Below are 17,969 nucleotides of genomic sequence, written 5' to 3' on the forward strand. Positions count from 1 at the left end.
GGTCTCACTATGTTGCCCAGGCTAGTCTTGAACTCCTGGGCTCAAGTGATCCTCTTGCCTCAGCCTCCCAAACTGCTGGGATTACAGACGTGAACCACCTCTGAAATATGTATATTCTTGGCTGAGTGCGGTAGTTCACGCCTGTAATCCTAGCACTTTGAGAGGCCAAGGAGAGCAGATCACTTGCCCCTTCTCCAAGTAGGTATTTGGTGCTGGTAAAATTGGCTTATTAAATAGTCCATCTTTTCTTGACTCTTGAAATGCTATTCTACCACATATTTAAACACCTGTCAGTTATTAGGCTTACTGTCCTATTCTGTTTGTTGTCTTCTGGGCCAGTATCAAATCAGTTTAATTTACTGTAACTTTATAAGTCTAAGTGAACTCCCATTTTTTCATTTCCATTTTTGGTCCACACAAAATGTAAATTCTGGCCACGATGAATTTTAAGTTCTGCATATCAGTACAGTTGTTGTAAAAGATTAGCTACTGGTGACAATTATTATAAACATCAAGCAATGAGCACAGCTATCCTTGCATCTACCTTAGAAGACCGCTGGCTAGGCTTCTTGGGATCTCCCACTGAATCTTCCCCTTCTACTTCAATGTCTCTATCTTCTTCTGGCCCTTGAAGCTTCCCTTCAATATGTAATTAAAAGGAAGTGAAGTTCATTTCAGTTTCTACCTTGATATGGTTTGGATGTTTGGATCTCTCATGGTTTAGCACCATCCCCTTGCTCAGTTCGTTCAAGTGAGATCTGATTGTTTTCAAGTCTCCTGCCTCACTCCCTTGGTTCTTCTCTCAGGCCTGCTCTCTTCTTTGTCTTTGGCTGTGAGTAAAAGCTTCCTGAAGCCTCACCAGAAGCCAGTGCCATGCAGCCTGCCACGAGCCAATTAAACCTCTTTTCTTTGTAAATTACCTAACCTCAGGTATTTATAGCAACCCCAAGAACAGACTAACACTACTACCCTTCTTAGGACAAAAATGATCAGAGATGCAGATTTCATATTTTGTGCCTTACACAGGCACTAAGCTAGCTGGCAGTGCCAGTGTGGTGTGCTTAATGCTTCCATGTAGTGTTCTTAAAAGTTCAAAGAAATCTGACTTCCTAGATAGCCTAAGTGGTGGGCAGTGGGGGGCTACTTGATATTTCCTTCCCTAGGGTCCCAGTCAGAGGCACGGTAACTCAATACTTGTTTATCCAGAGGACAGGACAGCTGCCAAGGGACCAAGGCTCAAGGAAGACAGGCAGGGTACCTAACTGGGGAAGGCTCTGACAGAGCAAGGTTTAGCTCACAAGGTCAATCACACACAATTTTTATTTCAAAACCAACTTTAGGCTGGGTGTGGTGGCTCACGCCTGTAATCTCAGCACTTTGGGAGGTGGAGGCGGGATCACTCAAGGTCAGGAGTTTGAGCCAGCCTGGCCAACACAGTGAAATCCCATCTCTATTAAAATACAAAAATTAGCCAGGCATGGTGGCAGGCACATGAGGCAGGAGAATCACTTGAACCTGGGAGGTGGAGGTTGCAGTGAGCCAAAATCACGCCACTGCACTACAGCCTGAGCAACAGAGTGAGACTCCACCTCAAAACAAAAACAAAACAAAACTTTTTTTTTTTTTTTTTTGAAGCAGGGTCTCACCTCACTCTGTTGCCCAGGCTGGAGTGCAATGGTGTGACCTCGGCTCACAGCAGCCTCAACCATACCAGGCTCAAGCGATCCTCCCATCTCAGCCTTTGGAGTGGCTGGGACTTAAATTTTTTTTTTTTTTTTCACTGTTGTAGAGACGGGGTTTCACCATGTTGGCCAGGCTGGTCTCAAGCTCCTGGGCTCAAGTGACGCCCACTTTGTCCTCCCAGTGTTGGGATTACAGACATGAGCCACTGCACTGGCCTAAAATTAGCTTTATGAGATAAAAAGCTATTTTGAACCAGGGCTTATCAGAAAACAAAACTTTTTCTAACCTCACCTTTCTCTCCTAGTTGTCTGCCTAAAATCAGTTTAATCTTCGCTTCAAGTTACATCTGCCCCAGAACAAATACCATAGAAGGAACTTTCATTAACAGTGTTGTCAGTTTCATACAGCTTTCATGCAACTACGTCTGCATACTACATCAACAACAAATGGGACACAACGAGTGCTTATGCTAAAATTAGGAATACTAGCTAGAAACACAGAAAACCTTTTGGATTGGTGATACTTCAAATAGGACATTACTTCTTAGTAACAGCAAGAAATCAGCTTAATGTTTTCAGCGAGAGACAGCATGGATGATAATGCAGCCTTTCTTTTCCGAAACTTCAGACAGCAGAATTCCAGAAGGGCTAGTCACACCCATGGAAGGCAGCAAGTGTGGCAGAACAAAGATCTAAGCTGACTGCAGAGGCCACTGATGAAAGCTGTGAAATATCTTTCCTGGAAGGCAAGAATAAATTCATCTGGCTTACTGCTGTGGTGTCTCCATACATTGTGACCTAGTCACTGCTAGCACACAGGAGCCACACTCACTCTTAAGAGAGATTTTTTTCTCTGTGGAATTTTGTAGAATAAGCAAACAGAGTTTGGAAGCGTGTTCGTGAGTTACGATAAATGAGAAGAACCTTGAAATTATTTTTAGTTCAAGAAAAACATCCCATTAAGGCCTATTTCTCATAAGTCACATTTTGTTGGCTTCTGGAAAAGCAGAAGATTCCTAGGCTAACATAAGGAAGTCCTCTTCCTAAATATGTATTCTCACAGTCACTGGTTAAGAAAGGGATACCTTTTTAAAAATGCTGAATGCTGATAGATGTTAAATCAAAGGCAAATAATTTTGAAAACGATTTGGGACAGGTATAGTTGTCTTCTGCTTACAATCTTCTCTCTTATCTCAGCCAATACCTACTTGCTAACTGGATAGTAAAATGACATGAGCATGTATGAGTTTACAGCCTGATGTAATTATGTAATCAATAGCTGATTTACTTCACTCATTATATTTTGGTTAAAGCTGCTCTTGTCGCATGTTTGCATTCTTCCTTGTCAACGATGTCTGGGCATCAGAGGAGGAGGCAGGAAATGTACTTCACTAAAGACCACTGGGAATAAAGAGTGACCATCAGTCTAGATTGCAGAGGGAAACAATCTCCATGTCAGTATATATATATGAATTACGTGACAGCAGGTCACAGAGAGAACAATGGACCATGAAAGCAAAGATTTGATTTCCATCTGTTAACTTACTCATCTGGGCAAGTTCCTTTTTTTTTTAAACAGGGTCTCACTCTGTCACCCAGGCTGGAGTGTGCAGTGGCATGATCCCAGCTCACTGCAGCCTCAATCTCCTGGACTCGGGTGATCCTACCACTTCAGTCTCCCAAGTAGCTGGGACTATAGGCATACACCTGGCTAATTTTTGTATTTTTGGTACAGATAGCATTTCACCATGTTGCCCAGGCTGGTCTTGAACTCCTGGGCTCAAGTGATCATGTACCTCAGCCTCCCAAATTACTGGAATAACAGGTGTGAGCCACTGCACCCAGCTCCTTTTCTGATTTCTGATTCCTACATATAAAATGGGTAAAATGTGGATAACACTTATCAAACATAGCCCAAAAGTTGTTTAAACAATAAAATAAAAATGGCTATGAAGCATGTCACATACTGAAACATACTTAAAAAAAATAAGGCAATATGAAAGAAAACAAGCCACAGACCTTAAATATAAACACCTCCTCAAACACCACAAGAGGCAAAAATTTGTAAAGTTAAGGAGGGTAACTTATAAAAGTACAACTTCCCAGTTTATATGAAAATGGTTTAATAATAGTGAAACTTAAAAGCTGATAAAATTTATTTGCTACGACTACATTTTTTCTCCAATCACAGCAAATATTATGAGACACTAATCAATGCAAAGCTTTTGATCCTTTATCATGTACTCTGAACCCTATGCACTACTAAATAGGCAATGATACAATCAAAGGTTTCTTTGGCAGACATAATTATATGTACCGAAACGTTAAACTGCGTATTTTCCCTTAAACTTACCTGACTAAAGGCATCTGATCAAAAGACAAAAAGTGAACAATTTTAATAAGTAGTTGCATTTATCAATAAGAGTCTACAAGGTAACAAAAAGTGTAAAGAGACATCTTTTTGAAAATTCATATAAAACAAACCTTCCATGTTACTAGATCAACAAATATATAATCACCTGGGTATATTTTATTAGGGAAAAATGACAATATTGATAATAAAAAGAGAAAGGAAAAATGAAAATGCATCTCAGACCAGAATACCATAACAAAACTTTTGTGGAAGCTGCATTTTATTTGAAAATCCACCCATTTTGCTAACATACATTTTAATATTGTAAACAAAAATAGAATCTGCAGAGACAATGCAACAAGAATGCTTAAACTCATGTACAGAATTGCTTTCCTACAATGAACTGTCCTTCTTAAGGCCCCTCTCCACCCAAATGTTAAAGATGTATTTACACAAAGCACCGATCAACAGTGCAGTTTAATTCTTCGTTTACTAAACTCTTGGCTAGACATTAACTTTAAAGATACTATTTCCCCTTATTTAAAAGGTACATGATCATAACATGGCACGAGCCAAAGAAAAGGTTCAAGGACTTTGCCCGCCTTCCCTCCCCCTTGTAACACCTTCTAGAGTTTTAGTGAAAAGAAGGAAAGTCTTGAAGTGAAAGCAATTCCCCACATTCATTTTGGAAAGGCCCTAATGTCAAATGGAAAATAATGACATGCCAAGCACAAAGCAGTAAAGATCCTTCCCAATGCACTAATGCTGAATTTAAAATGTAGTGCTTTTCCTAGTCAGTGAACTGTTCCCTGGCAAAATCCTAGGCACAGAATTGACTATAAGGATTAATGCATTTATAATGCTTCCCTAAATCCCATAGAGGCCGAGAATTCTTAAGAGATTCAGACCTATGGACTTGCCTTAAAATATTTAGTGCTCTGTATGTCAGCTGAGAAAAGCATTCTGAATCAGATTCATTCTTGTGGATAAAAATCAAACATACTGTGCACATCCATACTCATTTTCATAAGGAGGTCTGATACAATATTAATGTTATGTAAAATTGATAATCATAAATAAATACAAATACTTAAGGAATGTCTACTGCAAACTGAATATAATTTTTTTTAAAAAGAAAAGTTAATTTCAGTTATTGTTTCTGTATTTGTGAGGACTGGAGAAAAGAAAGATAATGCATAATTAGGAATTTTAATTTTGATCCCCCAAAAGAGTCCTGTTGAAATACAGTAAAGGACACAGTTCTTCTCTCCAGGCAGCTTTTCCAAATACAAATTTCACACTTTCCAAATAAGGGCTTTTCTTGATAGGTTACTGATTATGGGTATTAACAGGAGTTGAAAGAATTGAAGGGTTAGTCACCAAAAAGACAGATCTTAGTCTTAAATCATAGCAATTCTTGGCTTTATAAACTGTACTGATACGTTCTCCTATAAACTAGTCCCAATTTCCTTCATGGGCCTTCACTGAGTTACCTGTAGCATTCTAATGGAAGAAGAGAGTTTAAGAGATTTAAGAGACAGCAGTTTGGATTTTGCTGGAAGTAAGGATTTTGCTGCTTGAGCACTTGTCTTTTTGGAGTAATTCCATTTTCTTCCATCAAGTTACATAAACTGTATCTGGAAAAAAAAAGTGGGTATGTTAATTCATTGTATTGTAGGATGTCTTCTCATAAATAAAAATGCTTTGTGGTCTTTACCATTTAACTGGCCCAGAAGTGTTCACAACATGCTTATCACAAACCCTGTTTATAAAACAAAGTCAGTATTATCAACTTATGTGCCAGAGAGCTCAATATTTGACACATATAGGGACTTCCAAATAATGTTTTTTGTTGTTGTTTTTGAGACAGAGTCTTGCTCTGCTGTCTAGGCTGGATTGCAGTGGCATGATCAAAGCTCACTGGCTGGGCACCATAGCTCACACCTGTAATCCCAGCACTCTGGGAGGCTGAGGTGGGCGGATCACCTGAGGTGAGTTCGAGAGTTCGAGACTGGCCTGGCCAATATGGTGAAACCCCGTCTCTACTAAAAATACAAAAATTAGCCAGGCGTGGTGGCGGGCGCCTGTAATCCTAGCTACTCGGGAGGCTGAGGCAGGAGAATTGCTTGAACCCAGGAGGTGGAGGTTGTAGTGAGCTGAGATCGTGCCACTGCACTCCAGCCTGGGCGACAAGAGCGAAACTCCATCTCAAAAAAAAAAAAAAAAAAAAAACTCACTGGAACTCCTGGGCTCAAGCAACCCTCCTGCCTCAGCCTCCTGTATAGCTAGGACTGCAGACAGTCGCCACCGCACCTGGCTAATTTTTGGGTGGGGGTAGAGACTAGGGTCTCACCGTATTGCCCAGGCTGATCTTGAACTACTAGCCCCAAGTGATCCTCCTGCATCAGCCTCCCAGGGTGCTGGGATTACAGGCATAAGCAACCACATCCAGGCCAAATACTTAACTGCTAAAAATCGAGGAATAGCATGTGGAGGAGGAAAAGAAAGATCAATGACCTATTTTTTCATGACAAGTTCAGAAAAATCTCTCCATAAGCACAAATACCACACGCAAAATCTCATTTGGGAAGCAAAATTTGAAATATTATTTCCAAATGATATACAATTAGAGATAATAAAGGGAACAGTAATATTATACTAAGTCTTTTTATTAACATAAATAAGAATCTGAAAGAGCCATAAAAAATATTTTTCAATAGGGTACTACTGTTCATTCAAAGATATTTCACTCACAATTTCCCTTAAACTGCCCATCCAAAGATCTATTACTGAAGTAGATGTGCTAATAAACTTGCCAAATCAGAAGACTATAAACTCCCAAAGATCTAGAAGGTATATCTAAACTGGGGGCTAGAGCATCAAGAAGAACAAATTACACTGTCTTCCAGCAAACAGAGGCAGTGTGGATCATATGCAGAATCCTTCTAATCGAAAGGGCTTAAGTATTCACTTGCCCTTAATTAAAAAGCAAACTTTATCCGATCTCATCCATTTACTGTGAGCAGTGGACGAGATTACTTTAAATAATTATGTTAAAGATATTTTCCAAAAGTTGTTTTTCCTTATGTCCTATCTTTTCATTCTGCACCTAAAGAACAGAGGAAGAGGAGGAGGAGGAGAGGGAGCCTAGAGTCCTTTAAAGAAATGAAAGAGAAGCGTGAATTGTGTTTAATGTTTGGTAATTGTTTTTAAGTATTTAAGTCCCCATCTCCCACAACAAGTAGCAATACCTAAAGTGATTTATAAGAAATCCTCCAAAGAGAGCTCTGCAAAGGGGTCCTTTCCTGAAGCTCTGTGAGGACTGTGACTGGAGGGGCTGGATGCTGCCGACAGCTGGGGGAAAAGAAGACAGAGAGAGGGAAAGAAAAAAAGATCTCAGAATGACAGAACATGAAAGCAGAAAATGTATGAAAGAAGAAGTGGTTTTGGTTTTGTCATCTTTAATAAATATAAGGGCAGTCTTTGTAGAAAATGGATTGTTAAGACAAAAGTTTCAGTCATATGTCAAGTTAAAAGGTATGCAATGGCATGTGTTTTTCAGAAAACAAACTCGTGCTTCTGAAGTTTCAAAGGAATAATGTCTTTTACCCAAAAGGTCGATATAAGCTGACCCATGGTTAAGAATTTTAATGTGTGTATGGGGGGTGGTGGGGGGATAGGGGAGGGAATACATAACTGCATTTTTGTTTAAAATTGAGAGAACATGGTTTCCTGTGTCCAGGCTATCTGTCCAAAGCTGTGCAACTCTGACCTCAGTCTGGACCCAACACATCTAGCTGCAATATTCTTTCCTTTCTTTCTTCATAAGGGTCGAAAAGTCCTGTCCTAGGTTCACACACTTTTTACACGAAGTTGTCTCCTGCTCATTTATCTTGACGAACTGCAGCTGACACACATACTGTGGGAGGTGAAAGGGACCTTAGAGGTCACCTACTGTAACTGTCCACATACTGCCCTGAATATGGGGAATACTTAAGATCTTTGATTCTGCTTCCTGTTTGGACAAATTTACTTGACTCTTAGAATCTGTCCTATTGTTTAATTTGAATATACTGTAAGGCAAGTAAACAACTGAATTCAGTATATATCTTTATTCTCCCAAACACAGACTATTCCTGAAGAACCAAGATATTAATTTTCATACATGTATCCTTCATTAAGCTGACATGCGCGTTTCAAACCCGACATGAACCTTTTTACTTTGGAACAAGCTTTTAATTCTTTTTCTCCCTCTGTATAAGATTGCAAAGCATATAAGCACAGGACTATTACAAAATGAGCTATTCTTTTAGGGATGTCCAAGTGAGTAATAAAAGTTGACTAACTGGAAATAGTTTCAATTCATACTTCAACATTCAAATCCTATAGAGGATTTCTTTGCTGGTGCCAAGTGATTTCATTTATTTCTACCTATTTATTTATTTATTTATTTATTTTCGGAAAAGCACTACAGAGAATGAACAGCCAATGAGCTTCGGCAAATATTACATCACTAGTATATGCAACTTGTTCTGGACGCTAAGATCAATTTATAGGCATCAGTTATACTCATGGCTGAGTAATTTCCTAATGCATATCTTGTTCCCAAAAACAAATGTTCAAAGACAATGGGAAGAGACAAATGGAAGGATGATGGAATCACGCAGGCAGCTACAGATGGGAGGACAGAGCAGCATGCCTGGGCTTGAGGTTTCAAATATCAACCATGCAGAGACAAATTAAGGTGTAACTATTGGAAAGACTCCCCCTCCTCCCTCTTCAGCGCAACCACGGACGGCCAATCAAAAGCAGAACGATTTCAAGTAAAGTGATCCTCAGTTACTGAGCTGGAGGGAGTCCAACATCCACACTCATCTCCAAGATGAACTTGGTTTCTCTCTGAAGCAGATTTTCTTTTTCACCTAAAGTTAAAACAACAGCAACAGCAAATCCTACTTATTGCAGATAGACTGCATCTAAAATCAGAAGTTTCCTATGATAGCCCCACACCGAAATACCTTCTTAAATCACATGTTTTCACGAGGGTAGCAGTCTGAAGACCTGACAGACCCACAGTAAAATGCCCCTGAAGAATACGGAAGAGATAAATCTATTTTCAATATGTGAGCATACTGCTAGACAAGTCCTAGAGGCTTATAAACAATGTTGAAAAGGATTACTTTTCCTTGAGAAAAAGAGCTGGTTTTTTATTAGAACTTCTAGTAGTCTCTTAAATTGGTAAAACACATACACGTCTCATATCTATAAAAATGTAGCCAAACTAAAACATGACAGAGACCACCAATAAGAAAACAAGACAACATCCCTGGAATAAGTTTCTTATCATCAGTATCCATATCAAGCGGATGAAATCATAGCCAGGGCTAGCTAGGCTGACTACACAGCTCCAAGGAGTGGGACATCCAGCAGCCCCTGACCATCCTACCCCTTCCTGGCATCTATTCCAAAGCACAGACACACCATGCACTGGTGAGAAAGTAGTCACCCCAGAGAGTAAATAAGAGAAGGAAAGGAAATGTGCTTCAGTAGCCCAATTACTGCTCAGGAAAATCAAGAACAAAATAGTATGAAGAGGCAATGGGTTCTTGGTAGGTGAGAAGTAGGAGAATTTTAAAACTATAAGAGCTGACTTGACTCTACTTATTTCTGTGAGTAAATTAAAGAACATGATGTAGGGTTGCTAAAGAACATAAAAAGGCAAGGTTAAAGTACTAGAGGATAAAAAATTAAAAACACAAACCAGCAACCAAAAGCTGTTGCTTTCACATAAAGCTATTCACATAAAGCACAAAATCATCAAATTTTACACGAGAGCATATGTAATTTGTTGTTCTGGACACCAAGACAAATCATAATTGATCTTTCCAGTCAAGCCCTACTACTACGTCACCAGGTATCTATCACTAATAAAATTAAAACAAAACAAAAACAAAAAGAGCCTTTACCTATTTACTTCAAATAACATTCTCTATCCCAAAATTCCCACAGAGCCAAAAAAAATTGGTATAGCTATCAGTTCGTTCAAATCAAAATGACCTATGTCACAACTGAAGATGTCTTCAACAAAGTGGTCAATTGTAATGGTCCAATAGACATAGTCTTTTCTCATGTATAGAAAAATGAAATACTGAGAAGAGCAGCATATAAATAAAAATACTAAAATCTGCAAGTGGTTGATGATAGTATCTCTTAAATTCCTTCTCCCCTCCTCCACTACTCTAATCAATCAATAAGAAAAAATATGGTAAAATGTTACCAAAATCTTTGCATTATATCCAGAGCAATGATTTTTTTGGTTATAGAGCGTGTTTCATATAATCTATCTATCAACAGTGTCTTGTTCTGTCACCCAGGCTGTAGTGTAGTGGCGCAGTCATGGGTCACTGCAGCCTCAATCTCCTGGGCTCAAGTGATCCTCCCATCTCAGCCTCCCAAGTAGCTGGGATTACAGGCATGCACCACCACACCTGGCTTTTTTTTTTTTTTTTTTTAAGTTAAGGTCTTGCAATGTTGTACAGGCTGGGTCAAACTGACTTTAATAAAGGACAAACACACCTAGCTTAAAGAAGGTTAAAAAAAGTCTATTGATAGACTCTCATAAAATAAAAATGGTTACTCCTTCATTATACTCCTGTTAACATCAAACAAAGAAAATTTCAGGTTAGAACAAGAAAACACCAACAATCTCAGAAAGTGAGGCTAGTGGAATTAAAAGCTTATGAAAGACTAAATGGTTGGATATTTAGGAAAAAACTTGTGACATATCATTTGGCTGTACTTAAAATCCTTAGAGAAGCAATTTTGGCCACATCTTTACATTTGAATTTTTCAGTCACCCAAAAGCCTGGGTAGAAACTTAACAATGCTGTAGAGATTCATCTGTCTCATTGGCAAAATCAACCTCTTAAGAGAAAAATGGATTGTACTCCCTTTGCCTGGAATGACAGTGCCAGGTTTCGTAGAAAGATGGAACTGAATCTAACCCTAACTCTCTTATAAAACGGGATTTAGAATAATAGGCCCAATACCTGTATTGCCGCTTATGGCTGTCTTGAGAATTAAATGAACACAAGCACTCAGCATGCTGCCTGGCATATATTAAGTAGCTCAAATATTCTTAGTTCCATCTTCCCTACTACCTACCATCAAATGTTCATCTACAGTTAAAAGAGGCCTAGCTCAAATGCCATTGCCTCTGTGTTGTTCTTGCTCCTCTGCCGTGCTCTGTATGTCTTTCTTATAAGGGGTCTCATTCCATTATCAACCAGTCACTTGTGCATCTGTATTACACTCACCTTTAGGCTGCTCAGGTGCAGGAAACACTTTATCTGTCCTTTGTTCAGCAACTAGCAGTCAATTACACATTGTAAGAATTCTAAAATGTGCAAAATTAAAATGCCTTTTGGTGATAAAACAAGCTCCATATAAAAACAGTCTCCAAAGTGGAATGTACAAAGAAATTATTACAACTGTCCTATTTTTAAAAATTCCTATTTTTACATGCTTAAATGTACCTCATATATTGCTGTAGAAATACATGAATGTATTTTATAAATACACATACAGTCATGGTACATACTTGCTATGGTTTTGATTGTTTGTTCCCTACAAAACTCTTGTTTAAATTTGGTCGCCATTGTAAACAGCATTGGGAGTTAGGACTTTTAAGAGGTATTTAGGTTCTCATCAAGGGAGTGGGTTCGTCCCCTTTTGTTCTCTCTCTGCCTTTCTGCCTGCCGTGTGATACCTTCCACCATATTATCATGCACCAAGAAGGCCCTTGCCAAATCCCAGTACGCTGATACTAGACTTTCCAGCCTCCACAACTGTAAGCCAATAATTTCTCTATAAACTACCCAGTCTATGGTATTCTGTTACATCAGCACAAACAGACTTAGACAATGCTTCAAACATGTTTTCCTAATACTGATGTGTAATCAAAACATTTAGAGACCATGGTGCTACTAAATAGGATTCCACAGAGACACTGAGTCACAGAACAGTTAGGCTGTTTTGGGGTAATGTTTAAAACATGACCAGGCCATTAGTGGTACGTTGAATCCAGTTGCTTAAGGATATAAATTATACACTGCTGCATTTCATTTATTTATATTAAAGATAATGTGATTCCTCAGCTTCCCCTGTGAGATAGTGCTAAAAGACAGGATTTCTCTACTATATACATGTAGGGGTCTGTCCTTTGGGTTAAGTCTAGTGCCACAAATAATTGCTTCTTGTGTTTATGCTCAACAAAACCCCACCTTGGGTTTCTGCCCATCAACAACATAACAAAGTTATGCCAACATTAACCCTGTCACCTTGAATGCATTACCCATTTTGTTTTTGTTGTTTTTTTTTTTTTTTGAGACAGACTCTCTGTCGCCCAGGCTGGAGTACAGTGGTGCGATCTCAGCTCACTGCAACCTTCGCCTCCCGGGTTTCAGCAATTCTCCTGCCTCAGCCTCCTGAGTTGCTGGGACTACAGGTGCCTGCCACCACGCCTGGCTAATTTTTGTATTTTTCGTAGAGACAAGGTTTCACCATGTTGGTCAGCCTGGTTTCGAACTCTTGACCTCGTGATCTGCACCCCTCCCCCAGCCTCCCAAAGTGCTGGGATTACAGGTGTGAGCCACTGCACCCGGCCCGCATTACGCATTTTGTTTTAGGGGATGCCACACAGTGACCTGGGAGCATTCCACTTTGAATGTATGTTGTATCTGAACCTCTCTCAAACTGTTTTTTCCCCCCAAAGACAGGGTCTAGCTCTGTTGCCCAGGCTGGAATACAGTGGTGTGATCATTGTTAACTGTAGCCTCCAATTCCTGGGCTCAAGTGATCCTTCCACTTTAGCCTCCAAAAGTGTTGATATCACAGGTGTGAGCCACTGTGCCCAATTCTCCTCTTAGAATTAGAGAATAAGGACAATTCAGGGAATGGGAACAATTTCCAAAAACAGGGCAACCTTTAAGTATTTTCTTAGTCAGTTTCAAATATTTTCATTTGATCCTTACAGCAAAATGATAAAGTACACAAAGTAATACCACCATTTTACAGGTAAGGAAACTAAGGCTCAAAGTTACATAGAGAATTTGCTCTCAACACATGGTTAGCTGAGGAGTCAAGTCAAGACTGCTGAATTGTGACCCCCCAAAAGATGTGGTGAAGTCCTAACCCCTGGTGCCCATAAATTTGACCCTACTTGGAAACAGGGTCTTTGTAGATGTAATCAAGTTAAGATGACGTCATTGGAGTGACCCTAATTTGATGACCAGTGTCCTTATAAGGAGAGGCACGTGGAGGTAGAGACCCATAGAGAGAATGCCATGTTGACAGGTAGAGACTAAATGGCTACAGATGCAAACTATGGAACGAATGGGGCTACCAAAAGCTGGAAAAGCCAAGGAAGGACCCTCCTCTAGAAAATTCAGAGGGAGCATGGCTCTGCCGATACCCTGATTTCTCCAGAAGTGATAGAAAACAAATTTCTGTTTTAATTTCTGTTTTTAAGAGCTTAAAAACTTTTAATATGCTTAATCAAGTTTGTGGTACTTTGTTACAGCAGTCCTAGGAAACTATAATATAAACTCTAATGCAGATCTGCTGGTTCCAAGGCTGGTGTTTTTTTCCTCTTCAAACTCTGCTACCCCAATTAATTTCAGTTCAGCTAGAATTTATGGCTATATTGAATTTACAAGAAAAAGTTAAAGTTGGAGTAGAGAAATAATTTTTTAAAGGAACTTTTCTAGTAAATGTGAGACAATACATTCCCATTCTTTCTGTATACACAGTATTATACATGGTCACTGATGTTCGTCATGAAGATTCTGCAGAACTTCACAGGCACCCCAGACTTTAAGAATACTTTCTGGTTTTATTTATTAAGACAAGAAATTAGATTTCTACCTTTTCGAGAATGTCCTCAGCAAAAACCTAGTAATAAGCAAGGTCTTATTCTGTAAGTTGTCTTGTTAGCAATAATGGTCAGCAGATCAGACTTCTAACATTTCTATTTCGAATGATTCAGGTGTGTGTACTGGGAGCTAGTTTTCACCTACGGTACTACATCCCAATCCCCAAGGAAACGTCCCTCATGGTATTCTGCAGTAGGCAAGGATGAATGAGCACAAAACATTGCTTACAAGGCAAAAAGCCTTCTTCACAGAAATCCAGCTGGAGAGATCAGCTGACAGAGGAGGTACTGCCAATACTCACAATTAACACACCAAGAGAGTAAAACAACAACAACAACAAAACCAAAAAACGAAACCTAAAAGCAGCCACTAGTTCTTAAATACAAGAAAGTACTTTAAAAGGCTTTTTCTAAGACTTAAATTATTTGAATATCTAAAGGCAACAGTGTTCCCATTTAGAAGGATAAAAAGCACTCACAACAAGCCATCATTTCCTTTCAGACACTTAACTGATGTCAGACTTATTTAAAATTAGCCACTGCAAACAACAACAAAAAACAGCAGCCATTTTGCATCTTTAACCATATCCTCCATAAACAAAACTGGCAGTCCTCCTTTTAAAAAAGGCCTAATACCAGTCAAGAAACCAACAAAACTTGGCCAGGAGCAGTGGCTCATGCCTATAATCCAAGCACTTTTGGAAGCCAAGGTGGGAGGACTGCTTGAGATCAGGAGTTCAAGACCAGTCTGATGTATGCTTGCTCTACAAAAAATTAAAAATTAGCCAGGCATTGTGGTGTGTGCCTGCAGTCTTAGCTACCCTGGAGGCTGAGGCTACAGTGAGCCATGATCGTGCCATTGCACTCCAGCCTGGGGGACAGAGTGAGACCCTGTCTCAAAAAAAACAAAACAAAACAAAACAAACAAACAAAAATAACAAAAAAGAAACCAACAGTTAATTTTAAAATTAAATGCCCAAAGGTAATACTCTGTATTTTTCATATTGCTTTTGGGAAAATAGGCAGATTGATATGTGATCAGTGGGAATTTTTCATATAACGAAATAAGACGACAACAACCCTTGTCACCCCCAAAGAGCTTCAAAAATACATAAACTGCCATATAAACATTCATTTAAAAAGTGTTATTTCATATCACAATGACTTTCAAAAGAAAATTGAAACTATAACTGTCTTCATGCTTAATAACATAATAGCTGTATATTGCAACTAAAGAATGAGTTTATGAACTACTGGCTTAGCAATGGACATTTCAATTTATGTAAAGCACCAGTAAGAGAAAGCAGGAGTCCCCTTTCCAGATACACTAGCAATGTGTACCAAGCAACCAAATAGTAAGACTGTGAGGAAGCATGGAAGAGAAACAAAAGGAAAACCACAAGGACCTAGAATTTATCATGAAGTTAAACATCTAGGAAGATGCACTAATGTAGAACAACATACTAACAACAGCTACAATGTTAGGCATGAAACAGAAAAACATAATATCTGTTGTTAAACAATTCCATGAAAATATCTAAAAAATACAGAAAAATGACCACACACACACACACGGAGAAAAGAGTATGTGTATAGGAATTCATAAGTTCAAAGCTACAGCGCAGTCTACTGAATTAAAGCCATAATGACAATTTCCTGAAGAACTGAATCAAGTCTGAGCTAACAGCCATCTGGAAGGTGTTAGCTGCTTCCTCATAAACAAGCACTAATGCAGTGCTTAGAGTAACCTAGATAAAATGTAAGACATACAACACACTGGAATGTCTCACTAAATGGCAACAAGATAAAGGTATCTGAGAGGGCTAGAGCTCTCTCAAAAATGTTAACTTGATATAATAGTAATCAGGCAAGAGACCAAGAGCTACAAGTTATGCCTTAGGTAAGTAACAGCTCTCAAAACAAACACTTCAAAGAGCAAGGAAGAATTTTGGGAACAGCTGTAGAAATGAGATTTGATTAAAAGATTCCATTTTGATGGAATTTCATTTTTCATTTAAACTACCATTTACTTTACCCCACACAAAGAGATGGATGATCTCTGCCCTTAATAATTTTTTAATCCAATTGAAAAAAAGGGAACAAAACAATGAAAGAACAATTAAAAGGTAATTCATTGAGAAAAATTCTTTTGGTTTCGGCTAGCATTCTACGGACAAAATTAATCCAAGAGACTGGCTGAGAATCATTAAACATTAAAGCATGAGAAAAACCTTATGTAATTCAAAGATAAACAGTTTACTTCTTTCTTTTTAAAAAACAGACAGTCTCACTATGTTGCCCAGGTTGGTCTGGAACTCCTGCACTTAAGTGATCCTCCTACCTCAGCCTCCCAAAGTGCTGGTATTACAGACATGAGCCACTGTGTTCGGCCAACAGTTTAATTTTTAATTATTAAAAATGTTCAATCATAAACATAAAATAAAGCTGTCTTCATTCCTCAGGTGAGCCGTCTAATGTTTTAGCTCACCATAACTATTAGCCAACAAATCAAACCAATTTTGAACACCACTGCAAGTTATTATAATGGTTACAAGTAAGTGAAATGAGAGATTAAGGAGGGGCAGAGTAAGTTATATGATGAAAAAGGTAAGTTTACAAGGTGATTCATTTACTTAACAAATAATGTCCAAAAACTATTACATGTCAGGCACTGCTCTAGGAACTAGGGACAGAGAATTAAACATGCCAGAGAAACTTGCCTTCATGAAGCTTATAATCTAGTAAAGAAAGCCCTTGCTAGACTGGATGGACACCAGGTAGTCACAAGGTCTGTAAGAAAAAAATAATGCAGAATAAGGAAAAGAATTCCAGATCTCATAAGGATGTGAAAGGGACACCAGATGACTGAAGACTGGACAAAGAATAGACCCACTTTATGGCAGGTGAAGGACTTATGGAAAAGACAAATAACAGCAGAACACTGGATACTTACTGAGAATTGTAAAAGCATGGAATCGAAGAACTTGAATATTCCGTTAACTCATTATTACTCTTATAAATAGGGAGGCTTCATGAGGTTGTTTTAAGATGGAAGGAAAGCTGAGAAAAGGCTTTAAATGTTCAGTTATATTTAGATTCACCTCCTTAGGCTGGGCACAGTGGCTCACACCTGTAATCCCAACACTTTGGGAGGCCCAGGAGGGCGGATCACTTGAGGCCAGGAGTTTGAGACCAGCCTGGCCAACATGGTGAAACCCTGTCTCTACTAAAAATTAGTTGGGTGTGGTGGCGTGTGCCTGTAATCCCAACTGCTTGGGAGGCTGAGGCAGGAGGTTTAACACAGGAGGCAGCAGCTGCAGTGAGCTGAAATTGTACCACTGCCCTCCAGCCTGGGGGACAGAGTGAGACTCCATTACCCACACACAAAAAAGATTCACCTCCCTAAATGTTTGAGTATGGAGACAGGTATTACAAATACTGCCTACAAAAGATTGTTCCAATATTTACAAAATGGATTAAATCGGGGAGGCAGAGAACATGAGTGACTATTGCAAAACAAGTGTGAATAAAGAGGTTCCAAGACTGGGTGAAAGCTGTAGAATTCAAGGAGAAGGGTGGGTCTAATTATAGCAGAGGAATAATTAGTGGGACTTTGTGATTAGATACATGCAGAACAAAGGAATTACAAAATAATTAAAAGTAACATTAACAAATTTAAGATTCTGACTTTCAAATGATTCAAATGACTATGTAGAGAGACCAAAGCTTCTTCAAGCCATTTCATTGCTGCCTGATTTTATTTTCCTAGTTATCAATTTGCTTCCTTCATTTGCTTTTTCAGTAATACTTAAGTACTCATTTCAAATTTTATCTTTCAACTAGAAACTTATTACCCTAATGTTCTCATTCACTTCTCTTCTGATATAAAGTAATTAAGAAAAGGTATTTCTGTCCCTGTTTTTTTTCATGCACAAGGAAATTATGGCACTTTTCTGGTGTTTCTGTGAAACGGTTATGTGGGTTTTAGAAGGCAACAGGACAT

At 38.8% G+C, this 17,969-nt stretch overlaps 2 protein-coding genes across 43 annotated transcripts in view; one reads left to right on the forward strand and one right to left on the reverse strand.

Moving 5' to 3' along the window:
- The window catches only part of CCDC83 (coiled-coil domain containing 83), a 124,756-nt gene that overhangs the window by 104,090 nt on the left and 2,697 nt on the right, over window positions 1–17,969 (forward strand). Inside the window, exon 12 of one of the 6 annotated variants that reach the window (XM_063710775.1) lies at window positions 2,311–2,349. The exons of 2 other annotated variants lie outside the window; for them this stretch is intronic. In XM_063710775.1, coding sequence (XP_063566845.1) covers window positions 2,311–2,334 — 24 coding nt within the window. In that variant the 3' untranslated portion in view covers window positions 2,335–2,349. Of the gene's footprint in view, window positions 1–1,987; window positions 2,940–17,969 lie in introns of those variants that run through there. 3 more of the 6 variants (XM_063710776.1, XM_063710779.1, XM_063710780.1) reach the window with 3 other exon arrangements.
- PICALM (phosphatidylinositol binding clathrin assembly protein) overlaps window positions 4,298–17,969 on the reverse strand; it is a 111,404-nt gene continuing 97,732 nt past the window's right edge. For 23 of the 37 annotated variants that reach the window (XM_019037059.4, XM_019037058.4, XM_019037060.4 and 20 more), the window contains one exon: window positions 4,298–5,672. In XM_019037059.4, the coding sequence (XP_018892604.1) occupies window positions 5,658–5,672 (15 nt within the window). In that variant the 3' untranslated portion in view covers window positions 4,298–5,657. Of the gene's footprint in view, window positions 5,673–7,286; window positions 7,390–17,969 lie in introns of all 37 variants that reach the window. The other 14 variants (XM_055355638.2, XM_055355633.2, XM_063710752.1 and 11 more) reach the window with 1 other exon arrangement.

Source organism: Gorilla gorilla, chromosome 9 (assembly GCF_029281585.2).
Source record: "Gorilla gorilla gorilla isolate KB3781 chromosome 9, NHGRI_mGorGor1-v2.1_pri, whole genome shotgun sequence".
In the NCBI taxonomy this organism is placed as follows: Eukaryota; Metazoa; Chordata; class Mammalia; order Primates; family Hominidae; genus Gorilla; species Gorilla gorilla.